The following is a 21,297-nucleotide window of genomic DNA, read 5'->3' as shown; positions in this document are numbered from 1 at the left end:
TATGTTTTGGAAAAACTAACCTTGCCTCCTTTTGAACCTGCTGCCTTTTCTGACATCAAGTTTTTATGTTGGAAGACAGCTATCTTGTTAGCCCTAACCTCTGCCAGGAGAGTTTCAGAGTTACAAGCTCTTATGGCTGTGGAACCTTATATTATTTTTCATCAAGACAGGGTATCTTTGAGGACTAATCCTACCTTCATGCCTAAGGTGGTTTCCAAAGTGGCTTTAAATCAGACTATCCACTTGCCAACCTTTTTCTCCACTCCTCAAAATAAAGCGGAAAGGATCTTACATTCCTTGGATGTACACAGACAACTACGTTTTTACATGGACAGAACCAAGGACATCAGAAAATCAGAACAATTGTTTGTTTCTTATGCTTCAAGTTCCCAAGGTAAAGCCATTTCACAACAGACCATTTCTAAATGGATTGCTCATGGAATCAGATTTTGTTATTCACACCATGGAAAGCAAATCCCAGGGAGTATACGGACTCATTCCACCAGAGCTGCTGCCACTTCTGCGGCCTTCCTCAGGGGAGTTCCTACCAAAGACATTTTGGAAACTGCAACTTGGAGTTCAGTGCATACTTTTTCTAAGCACTACAATCTACCTCTCTACTCTAAGTCTAGGGCAGGCTTTGCCTCTGCCGTCTTGCAGGGCCTTTTAGCTGCCCCTTCTTCTTTATGACCACCTCCCTTTCTTTCAGCTTTGCGATTCTACCCTACAGTCATGACTGCAACAGTGAAACACGATGAACATAGTACAGTTGTGTACACCTACCATAAATGTAGCTGTTCGAGTGTCTTCACTGTTGCAGTCTGGGTTTCCCTTCCTCCTGTCCCCTCTTATTTTTACTTTTGTGTAGTTCCTTTTTTCACCATTCTTCTGAGGTGTATTTGCAAAGGTTATGGGACCTTTTTCATTTTGGGACTCCTGACATCTGGGGCAAGAAAAACTGGAGAAGATGGTGTCGGCTGTCGGCTTTGTACTCCTGGCGCTCTGACGTCAGGGAGCATGGTTGAACAGCCGATGCCGGACCCAGACTTTGGGATTCTGGCCGACCGAGGACTGCCTGCCAGCAGGGGAGAACCCTACAGTCATGACTGCAACAGTGAAGACACTCGAACATCTACATTTATGGTAGGTGTACACAACTGTACTGTCTGTCTGGCTAGGATAGAAAGGGCGAGATCTTTTTTGACCCAGAAGAGAAGTGAGTTTATTTTGTCTTTGACTTTCTTTGTGGAAATGGAAGTTTAGTGACTAACCAAGCTGTAGTCCTAGGTATTTGAAGGTGGAGGTTGTCTCTTTGGAATGGTTGTATAGGTCAAAGATAGGTAAAAATAGTCAGGTGCTTGGTGAATTTGCTGTGGAGTTCCAAAAAGCATAGTTTTGGTCTTGGTGTTTGATGCTTGTGGTATACTTAGTGTGTCCCTTGCTTGTCTCTGGAAGGTTCCTTTTGCAAGTGTGGTTAGACATGTACATTTGTATCTGTCAGTAGGGAAAGTCCTCACATTTCCCCTGATCCTGTTTATTTGTGAGGCATGTCAACCAGTACCTGTGTGATATCTCTGCCCATATGATTATGGTGTGTCAGCAGCTGGTCGGTTAGGTGGTAGTATGCAGTATTTTGTTAATACCATTTTCATTTGTGCTGCTTCCACATTGCATTACTGAGAGAGAGGTAGCAGGATTTGTACAGTTTGCAAATGCTGCTCTTGCTCTGAGCAGCTTTGTTTTTTACATCTCCAAGTTTCTGTGTGCTGTTATAGTGAAACATAAACTACTGTGCACTTGATGCTGCTTTCAAAGGCACACATTTGCAATTCCTTATTTACCTAGTAGACTGTACACCTTCATTTGCATGTCATAATGCTGTCGTTAGCATAACAATTTCCTGTGGTGTTTTCCTTTCTGATCCATACTGCTGTGTGGTACTAAGAACTGTGTCCACCTACTGTGCAGCAAAGCACTGCATACTGTGAAACTTGACTATGAATCTCAGTCCCAATATACTACGTGACATATTTTGTACCATGCACGTGTGCATGTTCACCCCCACACATTTATGTAGCTAGCATGTTATATAATTAGGTGTTTCATTATGGCTTGTGGCTTTTGTGCAGTCATCTGAAAACACAGAATTTTCCAAAAATAAATACCAAATTCTGATTGATGGAGAAGATATACTCAGTCAAAAACACATCAAAGAAGGATTTTTTCGTACATCTTCTGATACAATAATATATCTGTTACATGTCCTTGCTGCAGCCACTTCCTCTTCGTGCGTATATTTACCAAATACTGTAAACTGGATATAATTTACTAGATTCAGGACTTTTTTGGCAGTCGTTCTCTAGGATAGTGTCCCATGAGTAAGACTTTTTACTAATATTTTTATGTAGTTTTCTTTTTGCTTAAGGTGGCATTACCACCTATGTGTTAGTGATCTGTGGATCTGAAGACTATCCTTGCTGTGTGAAATGCTGCAAGAGTATTTCATAGTAAGATAGTACTGATTTGTCATGGACTTGGTTTAACAGTATAGGTCTTCACGATATTGCTATAACCACACCATTGTCAGCAATGTCTTGAGTATTACTTGTATGCATGATTCACTTGTACTCATGATTTACACATTCTAACACTGAAGTTGGGGTGGAGGCCATGAAACGTATTCTTCTGCCTAAACTTCTTTCTACATTGTTGTCTCTTAGAAAAGAATGGGAGAGATGATGAAGGGACTGCTGTTATAAAATCTCTGATCTGATGTTTTCTTTTTTTGTCTGTTCCTCAATCTTTGGGTTTTGGATCTGACTTCAGCCACTTCTCAGACTTTGGATCTGTAGCTCAACCTCTTCCCCTTACCCATAATCCACTCCCCAAGCATCAAGATACCCCAGATCTAATTTGCCATTGCAGTGATCAAGCATGGTTGAAGTAGCTCAAGCATTGTTTTTATGAGATAAGTACCTGCTTTTTGTTGAAGTGATTTTCTTTTTTGAGGTCTTTGACCTCCTTTCTGTAATCTCCTGTTCTCCCCAGTTTATTATCATAAAAAAAGAAAGTACAAAATATTTTGAGAATTTTGTATCCACTTTGTAGAATTGCCCTTTTATTTCTCTCAGGTCTCATGCTTTTCTTCCCTTTTTCCTCACTAGTAGTTTCCTTCTAGTAGTCTTCTTTACCTTTGTTGGTAGTTCCTTTCCCTTGTTGGAAGTTTTGTAATTAGCATTGCTGGTATTCATACTAAACTGTATCTTTTCCCTAAGTGTTTCTATGTGTTTTTCCTTCCTTGCTGTTTTACTACTACAAATTGACTTGCAAAATGTCTGACAAACATATAGGTTTCAAAAATGTTCCCCTTATGGACATAGAATACCCAACTCAGATGCCCACTCCAAATGTGTTTACTGTTTTGGGGTTGCACATTTGAAAGTAGAGTATAACATTTTTCCAGCTTCAACCACAGAACCTTGGTTGAGCATAGGAACAAATTACTGTTTAATTGTCTGTTGCCTTCCTCTTCTGTTTCTGGAGCTTCCCCATCCACTCAGAAGGCAGCACTGAAACATTAGGGTGAAAAGAGAGGGAAAGCCAAGGATAAGCCAGGGGAGTCAAGGAAATGCTTCAGTAACTGTTCTCCTCAATCAGTTCCAGCTTTGATTCCTGTGGCCAGAATTTCTAGGACATTGGATCTCTCCACTTTTTCAGGTCTGAAGACTTTGTCTTCTAAGTCACCATTCCTTCTATACCCTAGATTCTCTCTGAAGCCATTCACATTCAGGCTACACTCTCTCTTTCTGCAAGAGACTTCACACAGTGTGTATAGTCCTTCATCTTCTGACTTGTCCTTCAGGTCTGCTAGAAATTAATCTGAAACAGATGTGTACAAGATGATGAGAAAATTTCTCAGGACCCACGTTCATTTGGGAGTATTCCTGTCTCCATCCTCCTTTGGACCCATGAGCTTCAGACAAGCCCAAACACCTTTACTCATTCCTACTCTGATCCGTCCCTAGAATTCAGAGGTACTGGATTAGCGAATCCCAGAATTGTCTGCCTGAGATCTGAAGGCTTGACTTTTGTCTTCATGGACACCTTCTCTGACCCATCTGGCACTCACTTCGTTGAAGCTGGAGGGGTCTTGCAGCCGTAAATTCAGCACCAAATCCAGGGGTAGAGATTTGACTCTAAGGTTTTCAGAGCTATCCCTTCCTCTCAAGGTCTCAGCATTAGATAGCTGGGCTCCAGCTTCTGCATCAGGGCAGGGTCTTGGGGAGAAGTTGGACTTCTCCAGGTAGGTGGCTTTAGCTCCTACTGGAGTGGTCCTGGGCTCACCATTGAATTCTGCCTTTGAGGCAGTGGAGAGTGCTCTCCATATGACTGGCAATAGGACATCTTTGCCCTTCTTGGGTCCCCCCTCCACAGCTGTGTGCTCTGGGTCTGCTCATTTTATCCCGTCGGGACAACAGGCCCATTCTGTCCTTGAGACAGTCTTTTTGCAGGACTCCATTCACACTTCCGGGTCCTTCACAGATCGTCCCCATAAGGAAGTTCCCTGGAAGCGTAAGTGCAAAATGAGGCACCTTGATTCCCCACAGGAGTCTTTGACAGAAGACACTGACTTCAATGAAGGGAAGGGGTCCCCCATGTCACCCCTTGAGAATGTTTCATTCGGAGAAATTCTTGAACTTCTGAGGCAGAAAGGTAGCTGGTCTTTTGAAATCCTTTCCCAGGAGGAGTATTTGTTTCTTGAGGCTTTAGAAATGGCTCAGCTATATCCTGGGTGGTACCCCCAGTGGATCTTTCATCGATGTTCCATTGATGGAACTACCTTATTCAGACCCAAAGTTAAAGAGATGCTGTCTAGGAGTTAGCAGGCTGGGAAACCCTGTCTGCTGTAGGGATACATTTTGTTACCTTTCAGGGGACCTTCTCAAGAAACCAGAAAGGGGATAGGAAGATGTGGTTCTGGAAATTGCAAGGGTTCTCTCAGAACTTCTGTGGGGATAGATCTCCCTGTGGCAGAGGGGGAATCTCTAACAGTAGATTTTGCCCACACAGCAGGGGAGACCCACAAAACTAAAGCTTCAGAGGGAGTCAGGGTGAGCATTTATCTCTGCACCCGAAAGCCTGGATATCCAGAAACGCACTCGACTACTACAACACAACACTAATCACGAGACACATAACTCTCCTAAACAGTGTGCCACTCAACCAAAGCCGCTAAGGCAAAACAACATGCCCAGCACACTATTTATAGGTGACTCGATAGTGGTGCACACTGATGTCCCACTCACTAGGTTGAATAAGGAGGAAGTAACAGTCAGCTGCCGGGATTCGCCACATAACGCATGCACTCAGGTTCCTCAACAACAGGTACAAATATGATTGTCATTGTACATGTGGGTGTGAATGACCTGAGACATACCTCCCTGGACTACATGAAAAGAGACATGGAGGAGCTCTCAGATTATGTAGCCCAGGTGGGTATGACCCTAGCCCTGAGCAGCATCCTACCATCACGCAGAATGATACCACAGTACAAGCAGAAAATGATTGATTTCAACAACTGGCTACGTTTCGGGTCTGTGTCTGTCACCCTTGGGCTTCTGGATACTAGCCAAGGCTTTTGCCACTCCTATAGTGACTTTTTTAGGCGATGTTCTGACCAAATTACCACTGTAACAGCTACAAACAATTGCAATTTGAGGGTCATGCTGCTCAACACTAGGTCTAAATCTCAAAATGCATTTGCTGGAAGCACTCCTTAAAATGGAGAACATCGACATTTGTGCTGTAACAGAGACCTGGTTCAAGGTAGCAGAAAGCACCCCCGCACTACCAGTCTATAACTCATTCCACACCTTTCGGCTCCAGGACTTGGACCGAAGCTCCAAAGGCAGATGTGTTTCCATATTCATAAAGGATGTGCACACTTCCAGACTGGTAGCCCAACATAATGCATCAGAGATACTACAGTTGCAGCTAACATTGGGTAAGACAGCAATTCAGGTCACAGCCTGTTAGAGGTCCCCAACCATGTTTCAAGACTCACAATCCACATTCCTAAGCACCCTGGAGAATATTAGGGTCCAACCTAACACTCTCATACTGGGCGACTTCAACTACCCCTCCATTAACTGGGAAAACTACTCGTGTACCAATACACTTGCCCAATGTTTCCTGGAATTCATTAATTCCAATGCCCAGGACCAGCTCATTCTTACCCCCACTAGAGGTAGCAACATCCTTGACCTGGTCATTACTAACATGGGCGACTGTTGCTCTACACCAGTAGTCAACTTCTCCATGGTTAGAGCCGACCACAAACTGATCAGCTTGGAAATCCACATCCCCCCCCCCCCCCACAAAGGTAGTCACCATGAAAAACTTCTCCAAAGCTAACTTTCGGCTCCTAAAAACAGAGGTGGCTAACTTCACAGCACTCATGCAAATGGAGAATAGTTGCATGACTGCCGAATCATACACCAATGCACTGTATGAACACGGACGCAAATACATGGATCTCTCCATATCCAATAGAACCAAGACGCACTCCTTCAAAAAAAGGAAGCCAATCTGGTGGTCCCCTGCCATAAACAAACTCTACAACAGGAGGAGGAAACTGATGCAGAATAAGGTGAAGTCCCAAGACTGGAAAAACTCCCTTGTCAGCCTCAACAAAAAGTTGAGATCCCTCATCAAATCCTCTAAAGCTAGCTATGAAAACAGAATTGCAGCAGATAGTAAAGACAACCACAAGGCCTTCTATAGTTATGTAAAGAATCTCCATGGCAATACCCAGATTTGCTCTGAGCTGCTATACAATGGTACCTCCTATAACAAGCTAACAGATATTGCCAATGTACTGGCCAACAGATTCGGTGCCAACTTTGCCCCCCCCCCGAAAGGACCAGTCACAATACCAGTAGATTGCCAGGTACCCAATATTACTGCTGCACAGGTTAAAACAGCACTGTCCACGGCCAAGAATACAGCTTCTATGGGACCTGACAATATCCCTGGCTGTGTTCATGAACTAAAGAGTGAACTGGCACCTCACCTGTGTGCCCTGTTCAATTACAGCCTCACCTCAGGCTTTGCCCTTACTGAATGGCACACTGCTACAGTCATCCTTCTCCACAAAGGAGGACCAACTACAGACCCCTGGGAACTATCACCCCATTAGCCTCTCAAATCTGATGTGCAAAGCTATGGAACACATCATCATGGACATATAAACAAGGATATAAGGAATCTCCAAACTCTAGATCCCACACAGTTTGGTTCTGTGAAGGGTAGATCATGCCTGCTCAACTTGGTCAACTTCAGTCAGTCACCAGAGCTGTGGATGAAGGTAAGGTGGTTCATACAGCCTCAAAAAAACAGAAATGCCTCAAAACAAAACAAACTTGAAAAAGGAAGCCGGCAAGACGATAAACCTCAGCAGATGCACCAATTCCAGACACAGTGATGCTGATAAACTGCAAGTTAAAATTTTATTTTAAGCTCAACAATAATAGGCTTTTCGTCAGTGTCCCACACCAACTTCATCAGAAAAACAAACAACACATTCCAGCATACACCTCAATAAAAAGCTCATAAATCACATGACTACTTAGCAATTAAGCCAATACATTCACAATACCTGCTCAAACCCTTCCCTGAGGACTCAACCTTACTGAACAAGCAGTAAAAGGAATAGCCATGCTGAAATAGATAAAAAATAGATGAAGAAATTAAAATAGATGCAATCTACAAAAATAAATACAATAAAATTACCTAACCAAACTTCTTAATTTTAAAATACAAGAAATGGATAACATTCCATTTAAGCCTGGATAATGATAAGCTTCTAGTGTTTTAGCTGCCAAATTAATTCCTTTTGTTATAAAAGTAACGTATCTGGAACCCCCCCTCCTATTGGAAGGAACTACCTGATCAATGACTGAAAAAGTAAATTCATGACCCGGGTATTCCTTAACATGCCTGGCAAGCACATTCTCCATCTTCTCTTTTTTGATGGCATAAAGGTGTTCCTGAAGTTTCCTAACAGTTTTTCCTGTATAAAACACCAGGCATGAAGAGCACCTAGCCAAATATACCACATATGAACTGGCACAGTTAAATCTACCCCTGATGGAGTATTTGGTCTCCCCAAAACTAAAAAAGGTCCCTGCTTTAATAAACCTACAGAATTTACACATATTGCATTTGTACATCCCCCTAACCGGGGCATGGTTCAATTTCATCTGTAGAATACTCTTCAGATTCAACCCCCTCCTAAACACCACCTTGGGTGTGTTCTCAAACTGTGAGTTACCTTGCATGTCTAATCGTAAAATACTCCAATTTTTCTTTATGATGGAGGATATGTCCCCTGCATCAACACTGAAAGTTGTAATAAAACTGCAAAGGTAATTCACATGGGCTTGCATATGGGATGGCTCGGGGTCCTGGGGTGCTACATTGTTGCCCAAACTTGGTACGTAGAACCCATTTTTCCTCTTACACAAACTTCCTTGACCAATTCTGATATGAGATGGTCCGGGTATCCCCTGTTCAAAAAAAGGCCACGAATAAACTCACATTCTTCAAGGAAGTCACTGAACTTAGACACCATCCTCGCCACCCTCACCAACTGCCCCTTTACTATCGACCTCTTCTGATGGAAGGGGTGACTGCTCTCAAAATGTAAATAACTGTTAGCAAAAGTTACTTTACAATGAATTTTGGCAGTAAAACAGCCTAGAGGGATATCCTTAAATAACTCCACATCTAAGTAAGAGATCCTCTCCTTAGAAAAATTGAATGTAAATTTCAAAAAACTGGTGGAGGTATTAAAACTATCTAACAGTGTCTCAGCCACATCCCTCTCCCCCTGTAGGATGATAAAAATATCATCCAAGAATCTAGTGTAAAGCAGGGTTTTCTCCTGAATGATAGGATTAGGGAAAACAAACTCTCTCTCCCAGTAAGTCATCACCAAATTGGCAACGCTGGCCCCACAAGGAGACCCCAAAGGGACCCCCCTATTAATTGGTGGAACCAACGATTGTTAAAGGAGAAAAAATTGTAGGTCAGAATGATGTCCAATAACTCCCTCACCATCAGAATGTCCCCAGCAGGTGCCTGTTTAATGGTCATGATAGCTTTAATCCATTCTAACACTATGGAATGAGGGATGGAAGAGTACAAATCAATAACATCGATTGTCAAGAAATTACTCTCCCCTGTACAAAGAGTATGATTAACCCTCTCAAGAAATGACCAGGAGTCTTTAGAAATGTGGGACTCACTGGACACATACTTTTTCAAAATCGTGTCCAGCACCTTTGCCCCAGCGTAAGTCACACTGCCCCTTGCACTCACCAATTGGCACATGGGGGGGTCATACACATTCTTATGAATCTTTGGATTGCCAAACAGGACAGGTATCCTGGGGTTAGGGGTACAGATATAGTTAAAAACTTCCACATTAATGACTCCATTAATGAACTTGTCATTGAAATAAGTACAGGCCCTGGTCACACTCTGATTCAACTCATTTTTCGAAACCTCCCTATAGGTTTCAGATGCCATAATATTTTCCATTCTCTGAATGTAATCTACCTCTTCCATCACTACCAGTCCTCCCCCCTTGTCTGGCTGCATAACCCTCACAGAAGAATTGGTTAACAATTCTAAAAGACACTTCTCATCTTTGTTGATATTATAAGGGGCAATTCATTTACATTTCAATAAATGACAAATGTCTAAGTCACACAGTTGTTCAAAAAGACAAAGAGAATGATGTAAAGGGGGATTAAATGTACTTAGAATGTGAAAATCCTTCGGCATCATGACCTGATCACCAAAAATAAGCTGGAAATTAAGCTTTCTAATAAAAAGCTTGAGGTCAGTCAAGGTATTAGCCACATCTGCCCTCCTACTGGGTACAAATGTCAAACCCTTAGTCAGGAGATCCACCAATGGTGGGGTAAAAACAAACCCTGAATAGTTGTAAATCTTAAAGTCCTTTCCAGTGTTGGTAACAATCTGACATGGGCTCATTACTGGGAATACTGTAGAAAAGACAGGCGAACCTAATTCCTCCTCCTGGTTCTGTATCTCTGCCTCCTCCCCGGAGAGGGTTGAGGCATTGTCCTGAAAATTGTGATCCTCGGCTTCTGATACTAAATCAGATGGTTGGTTCCGAGAAGACAACCGGTCACTGTGCCGAGTCTGGTTCTGTTGGACTGAACCACCAGGAGCATCCACCTCAATCCCAAATGACGACCTATTGGTCCTAGAAGTATCTATAGCTGGCGTAGGACCGAAGGAAAAGGCAGCTGGAGATAAGAAATTGCCTTGGGATCTGGGTGGTTTGGGATAAGCCACCCCCTCCCTATAAGCCTTCAAGTCCCTCTGAAGTTTCCTAATTTTATTAGAATTGATTTTATGCAATTGCTGATCGATGCTGATGAAAATACGGTCGTAATCCTATCTATATCTGGTAAAGATAGAACCATGTCTTACAGCCTCATCCAGCATGGTAAGCTCCCTGGCTTCCTTTTTCAAGATTGGTTCATACAGTCTACTTTGATCTGCCCAAGGCCTTTGATGCCATTCCCCACTCAGGAATCATAGAAAAACTCACTAAGTTAGGCATCAACCCCTATATCACTACGTGAGCTGCAAACTGGCTCACAGATAGAACCCACAGTGTGAAAGTAGCTTACTCAAAGTCAGACTGCTGACCAGTCATGAGTGTAGTCCCACATGGATCCATCCTGGGTCCTCTCCTGTTTGGTATCTACTTCTCAGAAGTCCAGGCCAACATGAAGGGAGACTGGCTGACAAAGTTCACAGATGATTGCAAGTTGGGAGCCATTATTAACTCCTCAAGTGATGTTGACATCCTACAGAAAGGCCTCACTGAGACCAACAACTGGTGTCAGAACCATGGCCTTAAGCTCAATGCCAAAAAATGTCATTGTCCCCTTTAGGAAAAACTCAGTTCCCATGAATTACCACATCGATAGTAGTCCACTGAACAAGGAAGGTGTTGTAAGACATCTGGGAACACAGGTTGACAGCAACCTCTCTTTTGACCACCACATTGCCACTGTGGTCAGAAAGTCCTTCTGTGTGACACATCTCATTAGTAAGGGTTTTGCATCCAATAAAAAAGAGGTCATTGTCTCCCTCTACTCTTCCCTCATTAGGCCAGTCATCGAGTACAATGCCCCATTTGGCATGTACCTCACTAGACACCTCAACAACTGCAGAGGCCACAAAAGTACCTCACAAAGAGGATCCTAGACATTAAACATGTGTCCTATATGGACAGACTCAAAAAACTCCAACTGTTCTCTGTCTCATATTGCCTTTTTCGAAGCGGTGCTTGACTTACAAAGACACGTCTGACCTAGCTGTGGTAGAAATGCTACATCTAAAGAAATCCCAATCCCTCCGCACCACACACTCCAGAGACCTCATCCTCATTACCACACTCAACAGAATGTGCGGGAGCGACAGGTTCATAACCCAGAGACTGCCCATGCAATGGAATAGACTGCCCATGCAATGGAATAGACTTCCCATACTTGTCAAACAGAGCCCCTCACTGGCCCTCTTCAAGAGAAATCTTGATGAGTGGATGTGAAATAGAAAATTCACCCCAGGGATCACTCCAGTGGCTCTACTCGACAGAGGCACTGGGAACTAAGGTCGGGTGGCACAATGCCAGGGTAATCCTATGAGCTAGGCTTGTAATGGCTCCTGGGCCATTGGCATAGTACACACCTAGGAACCTATGAAACAAAGTTGTCTGGGTGCAGAGAATAATTACCAGAGGTTATTACCTTCCCTTTGCCTTTCCCCACCCAATCACCCACAAAAAATTCCCAATGTACCACCCCATCAGAGGAATGAAGCAGCCTCAGAGATAGAAAGGCTGGTAAGAAGAAGAAGAGTAATCCAAGAGGATCCACCAGACTAGCAAGGATTCTGAACTTATTCAAGATTCTTTTTGGTGCTAAAGAGGATGGGGGACCTCAGGCCAATATGAGACCACTCTAGATTGATTCTAACTGGGCACTGTGTCCCAAGGGTTGAGCAATAGACAAAAAAGACATCAGATACAAAAGTTGTGTACTCAGTATAATGATGCATCTGTGTTGTCTGTTTTTTGTGCTTCCTCAACCTACCCTCCCTCCTTCCACTGGAAGAAGTTAGTCATATTGTCTCCTGGTATACCCTGGAGGTATTTCCCTTTTTGTTTTTTTTCTCTTAGCTCCAGATACTTTTCCTTTCACGTTTCTGACATTTATAGAGTTGTATCCTTTCTATATATTAATATCTAGGGGGCAAACTTGATCTGAAGAATTCCCGGGCTTGGGAAAGGATTATGTCTGAGGGGAAGAGCTTGAGCTATGGATCCAAAGTTTGAGAAGTGGCCAAAGTCGGATCCGTGGTTAGATCCAAAAACGCAAAGGTTGATGAAGGATGAAAACAGACATCACAGGTGCATTGTTACGGTGAGTACATAACTTTTGTTTTTGTCTTGATAGCTGAAAGAAAAATATGGTCAGGCTGAGCCTTGTACCAGCCATCAATAATTCAGTTGTTATTGTAGAACTCACTGCCTCAAAATTCTGATATCACACTTATCGATACAATTGTATTGTTGTTTTTCTGTCTCTGCAGTTGCCTGTTGGAGAGGGAAGAACCTTCAAAGGAGTGATTGATCTAATCTCTAATGAAAAGGTTACATGGCTTTCCCAGTCCTCTATGGATGATGGTCGAACATTTGAACGGAAATACCTTTGTGAAAAAGATGATCACGATTTACTGAAGAATGCTAAGGATGCCAGAAATGCCCTAATAGAGCAAGTAAAGTTTTAAAGTAAATGTGTAAAGTTGTACGGTAGAAGTGAATCTGATGTTTTTGAAACATGATTAGTTATACAGAAATCTGAATTTGGAAGTATTTTGCACTGTGTTAACTGCTGCTGCTTTTTATTTCTCTCTCTCCTGATATCCTAGTTTGACACTTTTCTAAATTTTCTGTGACTTCTGCAGTTCAGGGTGTGTATATCTTCTGCTGGCATATTCCATGCATTATGAGTTGGGCTAATATAACATTCTGAGACCACAGGTCATCCTGTTCTTTTCTGCTACTCACACAGATCTGCTCTCAATCCTAATGTTTTATCCTGGAAAAATTCCTGACTTTGATGGCTAAGAGCAAAGCTGAGGGCCTAGTTCAACTCTGTGTTGGCTATGGCAGGCACTCCTTACAGAGACTATGAAGAAGGCTAGCTTCCATAATTCTAAAAATAAGGACATCAAAAACAGATGTTAATCACTTCCTCTGTCTGATGTTAGTCATTTCCTCTTTCTGAAATGTCTTCCTTTGAGGCTGCCTCACATATGTTGATTCAGAAATTACCACTGGAGGGTACATCCCGTCGAGTCCAGACCACTACCTGGTGGTTAGGTAGGTAGAATATACTTTGTCACAGCTTGCTCCAGTGGAGTGTTAAGTGACTTGGTGCCAACTCAGTGTTGCACTTGAGACTTAGGTATGTTTTTGAGCCTATCTCTCAATCTCAGTTCTGAAGGGCTTGCTGTCAAACGTAGAGGAGATTGCCATGGTACCTTGGCACCTTCTACACCTTCAGGATTTGTGGGCTTTACTGAGATTGTAGATGTACATTAGCAAACTGACATCTGGGAGGAGGTGTTCTTGATTATGCACCTTAGGGAGCATGGGAAAATACCAAGCAATGTGCAGGCTTCTTTTGATTTAGCAGTGCCTCTGGTGAGTGATTTCCAAGGTGCTGTGGCTATTGCATAACCCTATCACTAACCTCATTGTATGGTGCTGAAGTTGTTGCCTAACCTTAGTGCTAACTTCATTGCATGTTGGATCCCTTAGTGTGCAACATGAGTGTGGGTTAGTACACTGTGGCATTGTGTAATGGAGACCACTGCTTTTTTTCTGGCTACTTTGTATTTCATGCATGCTGTTTATTAAACATCCACATACTTGGTTTGAGCTCATTCATTTCCCTTTACAGGGTATCTCCAACATGAGAGGAACAATTGACCAGAGGTGCCAACATGCTGACAGCCATGGAGGTGGTTTGTGCCCTTTTCCGCATCCGCAGGCTATCGGGATATTGTTAATGGCCCTTAGCCTAACTTTGGATTGCTGATATGGGTTGCACCTTCCCCATGAGTATGTTTTCTGTATGCTTATACACACACACACAAACACACATAATATATATATATATATATATATATATATATATATATATATATATATATATATACATACATACACATACATACATATTAGTAGGTCTCCAATTGCTATTAAGAGAACAGCAGATTGGGGGCCTCCCCTCCCACCATAAATGGGCAAGACATTGTTAGTGCTCACTCCCGTATTCCTACCCAGCTTCTTCTCCAGCACCCTCCCAAGCTACTGCTCAAACTCAGGTCATCCAGGTCTCAGTTGGGGCTTATATCTCTGCACCACTGAGCCAGGTGGACCCATTGTGCTTTTTTGCTGATCTGAAAAAATGTGGAAGAGCAAGACATCCTTGTCTGCAAGGAAAACAGGTGGTTCTATCTTCTATAGTTGCTCCACCTCCGGGTGACCCTTTCTTTGAGGAGATTTTAAGGCTGACGTCCTATATGGGTTGGCCTGAGGTTTCTCTACCTTCCCTTAGAAACAACTCGGTTATCTGGATAAGAAGCACAAAGACCTTTAATTCATTCCACCCATGGAGCTTATCCTCAAGAACACTATTTATGCAATGAAAAGTCTGGTGCCCTCTACAAGCCCCAGCTAATTGAACTGATATCCTGAGTAAGCATCATAGAGCAGACTGTTTTCTGATCTCTTCAGTGCTTTTAAGTTCCTAAAGCTCATAGCATCTTACCTCCTGATTAAGTAATCTTGGGCTGTGGACAGGACTGGCAAAATAGTACTCTCCCCAGTCATGTTAAGGTGTAAATTCCTTGGTTATGTCCCAGATCCCATACTGTTGGTCTGGAATCTATGAGGGGTCTTTAGGGATCCTTACTTGGTCTCTACAGTGAACTTTCCTACAGCCTGTTGTAATCCAGAGGGAGCTTAAGTTATAGTGAGGACATCATGTTCAGGAATATGCCTACATCAGATGGCATGACTCAGGCTGTCCTCTTTAAGGATGAACTAAGGCAGGCCATTATGGATGTCTGGATGAATTTCTGTTTGGTATGACCTCCCAGTATCTAGTAGAGGACCACTAGAAGAAGATAAAATGTTTGATCACTGTGGGGGGTATTTATGTAGCCTCCCTGAGCCGTTCCTTTCCCTTAAGGCAGACGCCCCTCCTTTCTTTAGAAAAAGAAATCCCTGTGCTGAATAAGTACCCTGAAGTCATTCATGGTACCCTTCCCTGGATTGTTATGCCATTTCCCCAAAGGGAATGATTCCAACAGACTTGTAGTTAGTCTCTGGGACTGTCTTTAGAGGGGCCAGTTTTATACAGGTTTTACCCCAGCTTGGAGGGTCTTTACAGAAGACCTGAATAATAGACATGTTTAGAAATGGTCATGTTTTACAGCTGCTAGGTCCTTTCCCTGTAAGAACTCTGCAGGGGAAACAAGGCCATCTCTGCAGAGGTCGTGAGAGAGAAAAAAAAAACATACTGTATTGTATGTAGGGACCATAGAGTCTGTTTCACATGATGTCTGTGGCAAGGGGTTGTACACCCATGTTTTCCATTTTCCAGAGGAGGTATGAATTCTTCTTTCCATCTTGCACATTATTAATTTCATTGAACAAAAGTAGTATGCTAAGTTTCAGATCCATAAGGTTATGGGCGTGTCACCACATGGCAGTTGGATGATGTCATTGGATATGATGGATTCTGTACCACAAATCACTGGAGCCTAGAAAGTTTTTCAGTTCAGTTTGGATGGTTATCATTTTTAGTATGGGATACTGCCATTTGGTCCTTAATTTGCACCAAAAGTGTCTGCCCAAGTGTCAGTTGTGGTAGGAATCTCCATGCGTTCCCTTACCTGGGTGGTCAGCTTTTGTTGGCTACATTGAAAAAAACTCCCTAGTAAGATCCCTGGCCTGGGCACTGCCTTAGCTGCAGACCATGTGGTGCTGCAGAAACTGAAAGAAGTCCTTTCTGACCCCTACTCACCCTTACTCGGAGGATAGACTTAACTGGGTAAGAGTTGGTCAGTCTTCATTTTCAGCTGTTACTGCCCTCAGAGAGGGCCCAAGAGGTCATAACTTTGGCAGAAGAGATGATGATACATGAGATGATCCAGGCTTAGACCTTCCTGTGCCATTTGGTCTTTGCAGCAGCCATGGTATTCATAGCTCTTTTTACATACTTGAGAGTCTAATTAATGCAGTGTACAGAGAGGAATCATTGAGTGCAAAGTTACATTGCTCTCACAGGACCGTCTTTTTGTTTCACACCCGTGTTATCTGTCCCTTGAATAGTAGTTGACAGCTCCCAACAATCATGCTGTAGGTCTTCTCTTCCTTTTTTTAAAACAGTAGCAGGTTCTGAAGATTGGTGCATTAGTAAGAGATGAGAGAGCCCACCTTCAGCCAAGTCAAGTGCCCCCCCCAAGAAATACAGCCTTTATATAAATCAGCTGGAACTACAGGGAATATTTCTTATTACCATAAAGACTCTGAAAGAGGGAGCAGAGACCTGATCACTTCCTTCTGTCAAACATTTTGCCCATCATTTTTAGGTGTGAACAAACCAAGAATCCCTAATATTGTTGGCATACCTAAGGTTCACAAAGATATTTATGATTCCCCAAGAGTCTGATAGTATGAGGGAGGGGTTCTAAAACTAAACCTTTAGCCAAATTTTTGATAGAAAATTAAAAAAATTATATTGATAAGTTTCCTCTTGTATTTCATGATTCTTGGGACTTTTTGAAATGTTTATCTCGAACAAATTATTTGATGAGTCAGTGTTTGTAACTTTTGATATTATTGTGATCCTAGGTGACTTGGGACTTACATGGTTTGAAGAAATTAATTTTATTTATGTATTTTACATTTGTTGACTGGGATAGTCCAACTAGATACATGTCTATTTTCAGTGGAGGCCCAGGGAGAAAAGCTCCAAGGTTAAACACAGATGTTCATCGTGTTACCTTGCTGCAGTCATCACACTTGGGTTATCCTGTCGTCAGGCGGTCCCGCAGTCGGCCGGATTTCCAAAGTCTTGGTACGACGTCGGTTGCTGTCACCTCATCCCTGACATCAGTGCGCCAGGGGTACATATATTGTAACCGACGCCATTTTCTTCAGTCTTTCTTGCCGCGCGGTGCCCGAAGCAGAAGCAGTTCGCAAGTGCCGGTCGGCCGACTCCTGAGATTTTCGAATTCAAATTTCAGACTGAAGTCTTCTATAAAGCTAAGTACCCCGTTGGGGAAACTTTTCTTGCCTCAGACCGATGTCAAAAAAAGTTAACAATTGTATTTCTTGTGGGAAGCAAATACCTCATAAGGATTTTCATTCTTATTGCATACCTTGCCTAGGCCCTGATCACGACGTCACTTCTTGTCGTTTTTGTGCTAGATTTAATAAACGTACTATTAAAAGATGATTTGATTTCGCACGACACTTTTTTGGCAGAAAGTTTAATTATAACATGCCGTTGGAGCTACCGACTACCGGCGTGCACAAAAAGCGCAGGGATAAGGATCGACAGCCCAGGCCTAAGCCCGATTCCGAGGCCTCGGTTGATCCAGTCTCCGGTTCTCCAGTTATCAGTGAGACTCCGACGCAGCCTCTGACTACCGCAGTTCTGGAACCCGAGACCGTTACGGATATTTTGACGGAATGTACTAGGCCGACGCAGCCTTTTACTTCAGGCCCTACCGACGATTTACCTTCCAAGGACGTCGGTGCTTCTGAAACGCCATCGCTTATTGAAGGCGTTTTCAGACCGAAGACTCTTACAGTCAAAACGTTTTCTAAGTCGAAGACTCCTTCCAAATCGAAAAAGGCTTCACTTCAGTCTCCTGTTCAAGGCCCTATGCCTAAGAAACAGATGCTCAAGATGGCTGAAGATTTGATTTCTCTTATCAGGGGTTCTCAGCCTCCTCCTGACAAAAGGCCTAGACAAGAGGAAGAATCTGCTTCCTCTGAACAACTGTCTATTTCTTCGGATTCCTCTGAGGACCAAGACTATTCCTTCTCTCCTTATGAAGATTCTGATGCTGAGGACTCTATTCCCTCAGCATCCCCTCCAGAAGATTACTCTTTTGAGGAAACTTTACACACTATGAGGGAACTTTTTCACTGGGAAGGTCAGGATTACTCTGATTCCAAGAAAAGTCTCAGAGAGTTTCTTTTACTCCCCCAACACAGACCTCTAGCCATCCCTCCTGTTTTTGGATATTGTGGATGATGTTTATTTAGAATCTAGTTTCAACCCTGACTCTCTGCCTCCTGCCCCGGCCAAGCCTGACAGATACTACAGAGTACCTGATTCCCACAAATTTCTTTACAAAAGCCCAGTAGCTGACCCAGAGACTATCTCCCAGGGTCCCAAGGGGGCTAAGGCTTCCATGGCTAAAAATCCAGTACCTTCTGAAAGGGATTCAAGAGCACTAGACAGACGGGGGAAGAAGGTTTACACCTCAGCCACTTTAGCTATGAGAGCTCTAAACTGTCAATTTCATATGCTTAAATATCAGCAATTTCTGATCTCTCAGTTAAAACAAAAGATAACCACCCTCCCTCAACAATCTGAATTGAAAGAAGTATAGGATTTGTTGCACGCCACCGAGCAGGTGGGCAAACATACCTTACAATGTGGGTTTGATTCTTTAGAGGCCTCCTGCAGAGCAGCTGTCACTGGATCAGTTATACGTAGGCATGCCTGGTTAAAGGAACAAAGTCTGCCTGATCATGTTAAAGCAAAACTACTAGATTCTCCCTTACAGCACAATGTTCTTTTTGGTGTTAAAGCAGAAGAAGTTTTAAAGAAAATGGAAGATAAGGCAAAATCAATGCAGACAGTCAAAGATTTCTTACAGGTACAACCTCCTCGCTTCAGCAGAAACTGGCCAACAAAAAATTGGTCCTTTCCAGCCACTGACAGGCCTCAGAGGGGTAAATACAGGCACCCAAGGGGCAGAGGACAACCACAAGCTCAGTATAAACCTCGCCAATGGGGCACTCCAACCCAGAAGGGAGGAGAAGGCAGGTCTCAAACCACCAGAAGGCAAACTTAATGACTTGCACCTCAGCTGGCCAAACAAAGCTCTTTTGTCAGCCCCCCTGGGGGGAAAACTAGCACTATTTGCAGACAACTGGCACATGGTCACAAAGGACAAATGGGTGCTAGACATAATTTTACGAGGATACAGATTCCACTTTCACACCTTGCCAATAAAAAGAGGAATGCCAAACCTGCCACAAAAGCAAAGGGCAGAGGCTCAAAAACAAATTACAGCTCTCATGGCCATGAGAGCCATTCAAAGGGTACCAACTCAAGAACAAGGCCAAGGATTTTACTCAAGACTCTTCCTAGTACCCAGAAAAGAAAATGCTTGGAGACCAATTCTGGACCTTTCAACTCTAAACACTTACTTACAAGTTCCCAAATTCAAGATGCTAACACTACAGCAGCTACTTCCCATGTTGGGCAAGGAAGCATGGCTGGTAACGTTGGACCTCAAGGAGGCATACCTGCATGTCCCTATCAGACAAAGTTGCAGAAGATACCTCCGTTTCATTGCAGGTTCAACCCATTATCAATTCTCTGCACTGCCCTTTGGCTTATCTACTGCGCCCAGAGTATTCACAAAATGCCTGGCACCAGTAATTGCATACTGCAGACAAAGAGGAATTCAAATATATCCATACCTGGACGACTGCCTCATCCAAGCAGAAAGAAAAGACATTCTCTTACAACATCTGGCTTTTGTGAAGCATCTACTAAATTGTCTGGGATACACAGTAAACGAAAAGAAGTCAAAAACTAGTACCCTCACAAAAAATGACATTCCTGGGTGCCAGCTTGGACACAATGGCCCAGAAGGCTTATCTTACACCAGACAAGCAATTACAACTGACTCAATATTTCAAGACAATGGCAACAAAGACCCAATTAACTGCAAGAAAAATTCTGCAGGCTTTGGGCTTCATGGCATCTTGCATTCTGATAATACCATTTGCAAAACTGCATATGAGGAAATTACAGTGGTACCTAAAAAGCGTATGGTCTCAACACAGCCACAGCTTGGACACAGTGATATCTCTCATTCCCTGCCTTCAACAGGAATTTCTATGGTGGGCACAGGCATGTCACCTCATCAGGGTCAGCCTTTCACCTTACCCCCACCCAGGCAAACTATCACAACATATGCTTCAGGCTATGCCTGGGTGGCACACATGGCAGGGCAATGCATTCAAGGCCTATGGACTGCAGAACAAAGGCAACTGCACATAAACCAAAAAGAGATGCTAGCTGTACAGAAAGCTCTGACAGCCTTCAAGGATCTACTACAGCCTGGACAACTTGCAATAAAGACGGACAACACCACAGTAATGTGGTACATAAACAAACAAGGGGACACACATTCCTACCCTCTTTGCAGGCAAGCAATAATCTTATGGAACACAGCTCTGGCCTACCAAGTCCAGTTACAAGCTCAATTCCTGCCAGGACAGAAAAACACATTGGCAGACGACCTAAGCAGAAACATCAAAGATCCCCACGAGTGGAAGCTAGACCCACAAATATTTGCAATGATAACTCAAAGATGGGGCCTACCAAATATAGACCTATTTGCCAGTCCTCACAACTACCAGCTGACAAAATTTTGTACAAGGACATTCCACCATCAAGCTTGGAAAGTGGACACTCTCTCCTTCAGTTGGAAAAACCTGGCAGCATATGCCTTTCCTCCATTACCTCTTCTCACAAAGGTTCTTTTGAAGATCAAAAAGGAGAAACCTTGAATGATTCTCATAGCCCTAGACTGGCCACGCCAGCACTGGTACCCGCTATTGAAGAATATGGCTCACAGCCCACCATGGATATTGCCTCAAATACCTCATTTGCTCACGCAGCAAGACAAGCAGATTCTACACAGCCAGATCAAAACCTTAAACCTGGCTGCATGGCAAATCAATTAAGCATCCAGCCAGTCCCTCTTTCACAAGCAGTACTGGATGATATTCTAGAAGCCAGGAGGCCAAGCTCCAGGAAGGCTTACTCGGACAAATGGAAAAGGTTTTCTGCT

General features: G+C 43.2%; 1 protein-coding gene across 1 annotated transcript in view; it reads left to right on the top strand.

Moving 5' to 3' along the window:
- The window catches only part of GFM2 (GTP dependent ribosome recycling factor mitochondrial 2), a 1,110,238-nt gene that overhangs the window by 314,916 nt on the left and 774,025 nt on the right, over positions 1–21,297 (top strand). The window contains 1 exon segment of the mRNA XM_044063950.1: positions 12,700–12,885. Coding sequence (XP_043919885.1) covers positions 12,700–12,885 — 186 coding nt within the window.

Source organism: Protopterus annectens, chromosome 2.part2 (genome assembly GCF_019279795.1).
Source record: "Protopterus annectens isolate FY-2018-M chromosome 2.part2, PAN1.0, whole genome shotgun sequence".
Lineage (NCBI taxonomy): Eukaryota > Metazoa > Chordata > Ceratodontiformes > Protopteridae > Protopterus > Protopterus annectens.
This window is presented reverse-complemented; position numbering and strand designations above follow the sequence as displayed.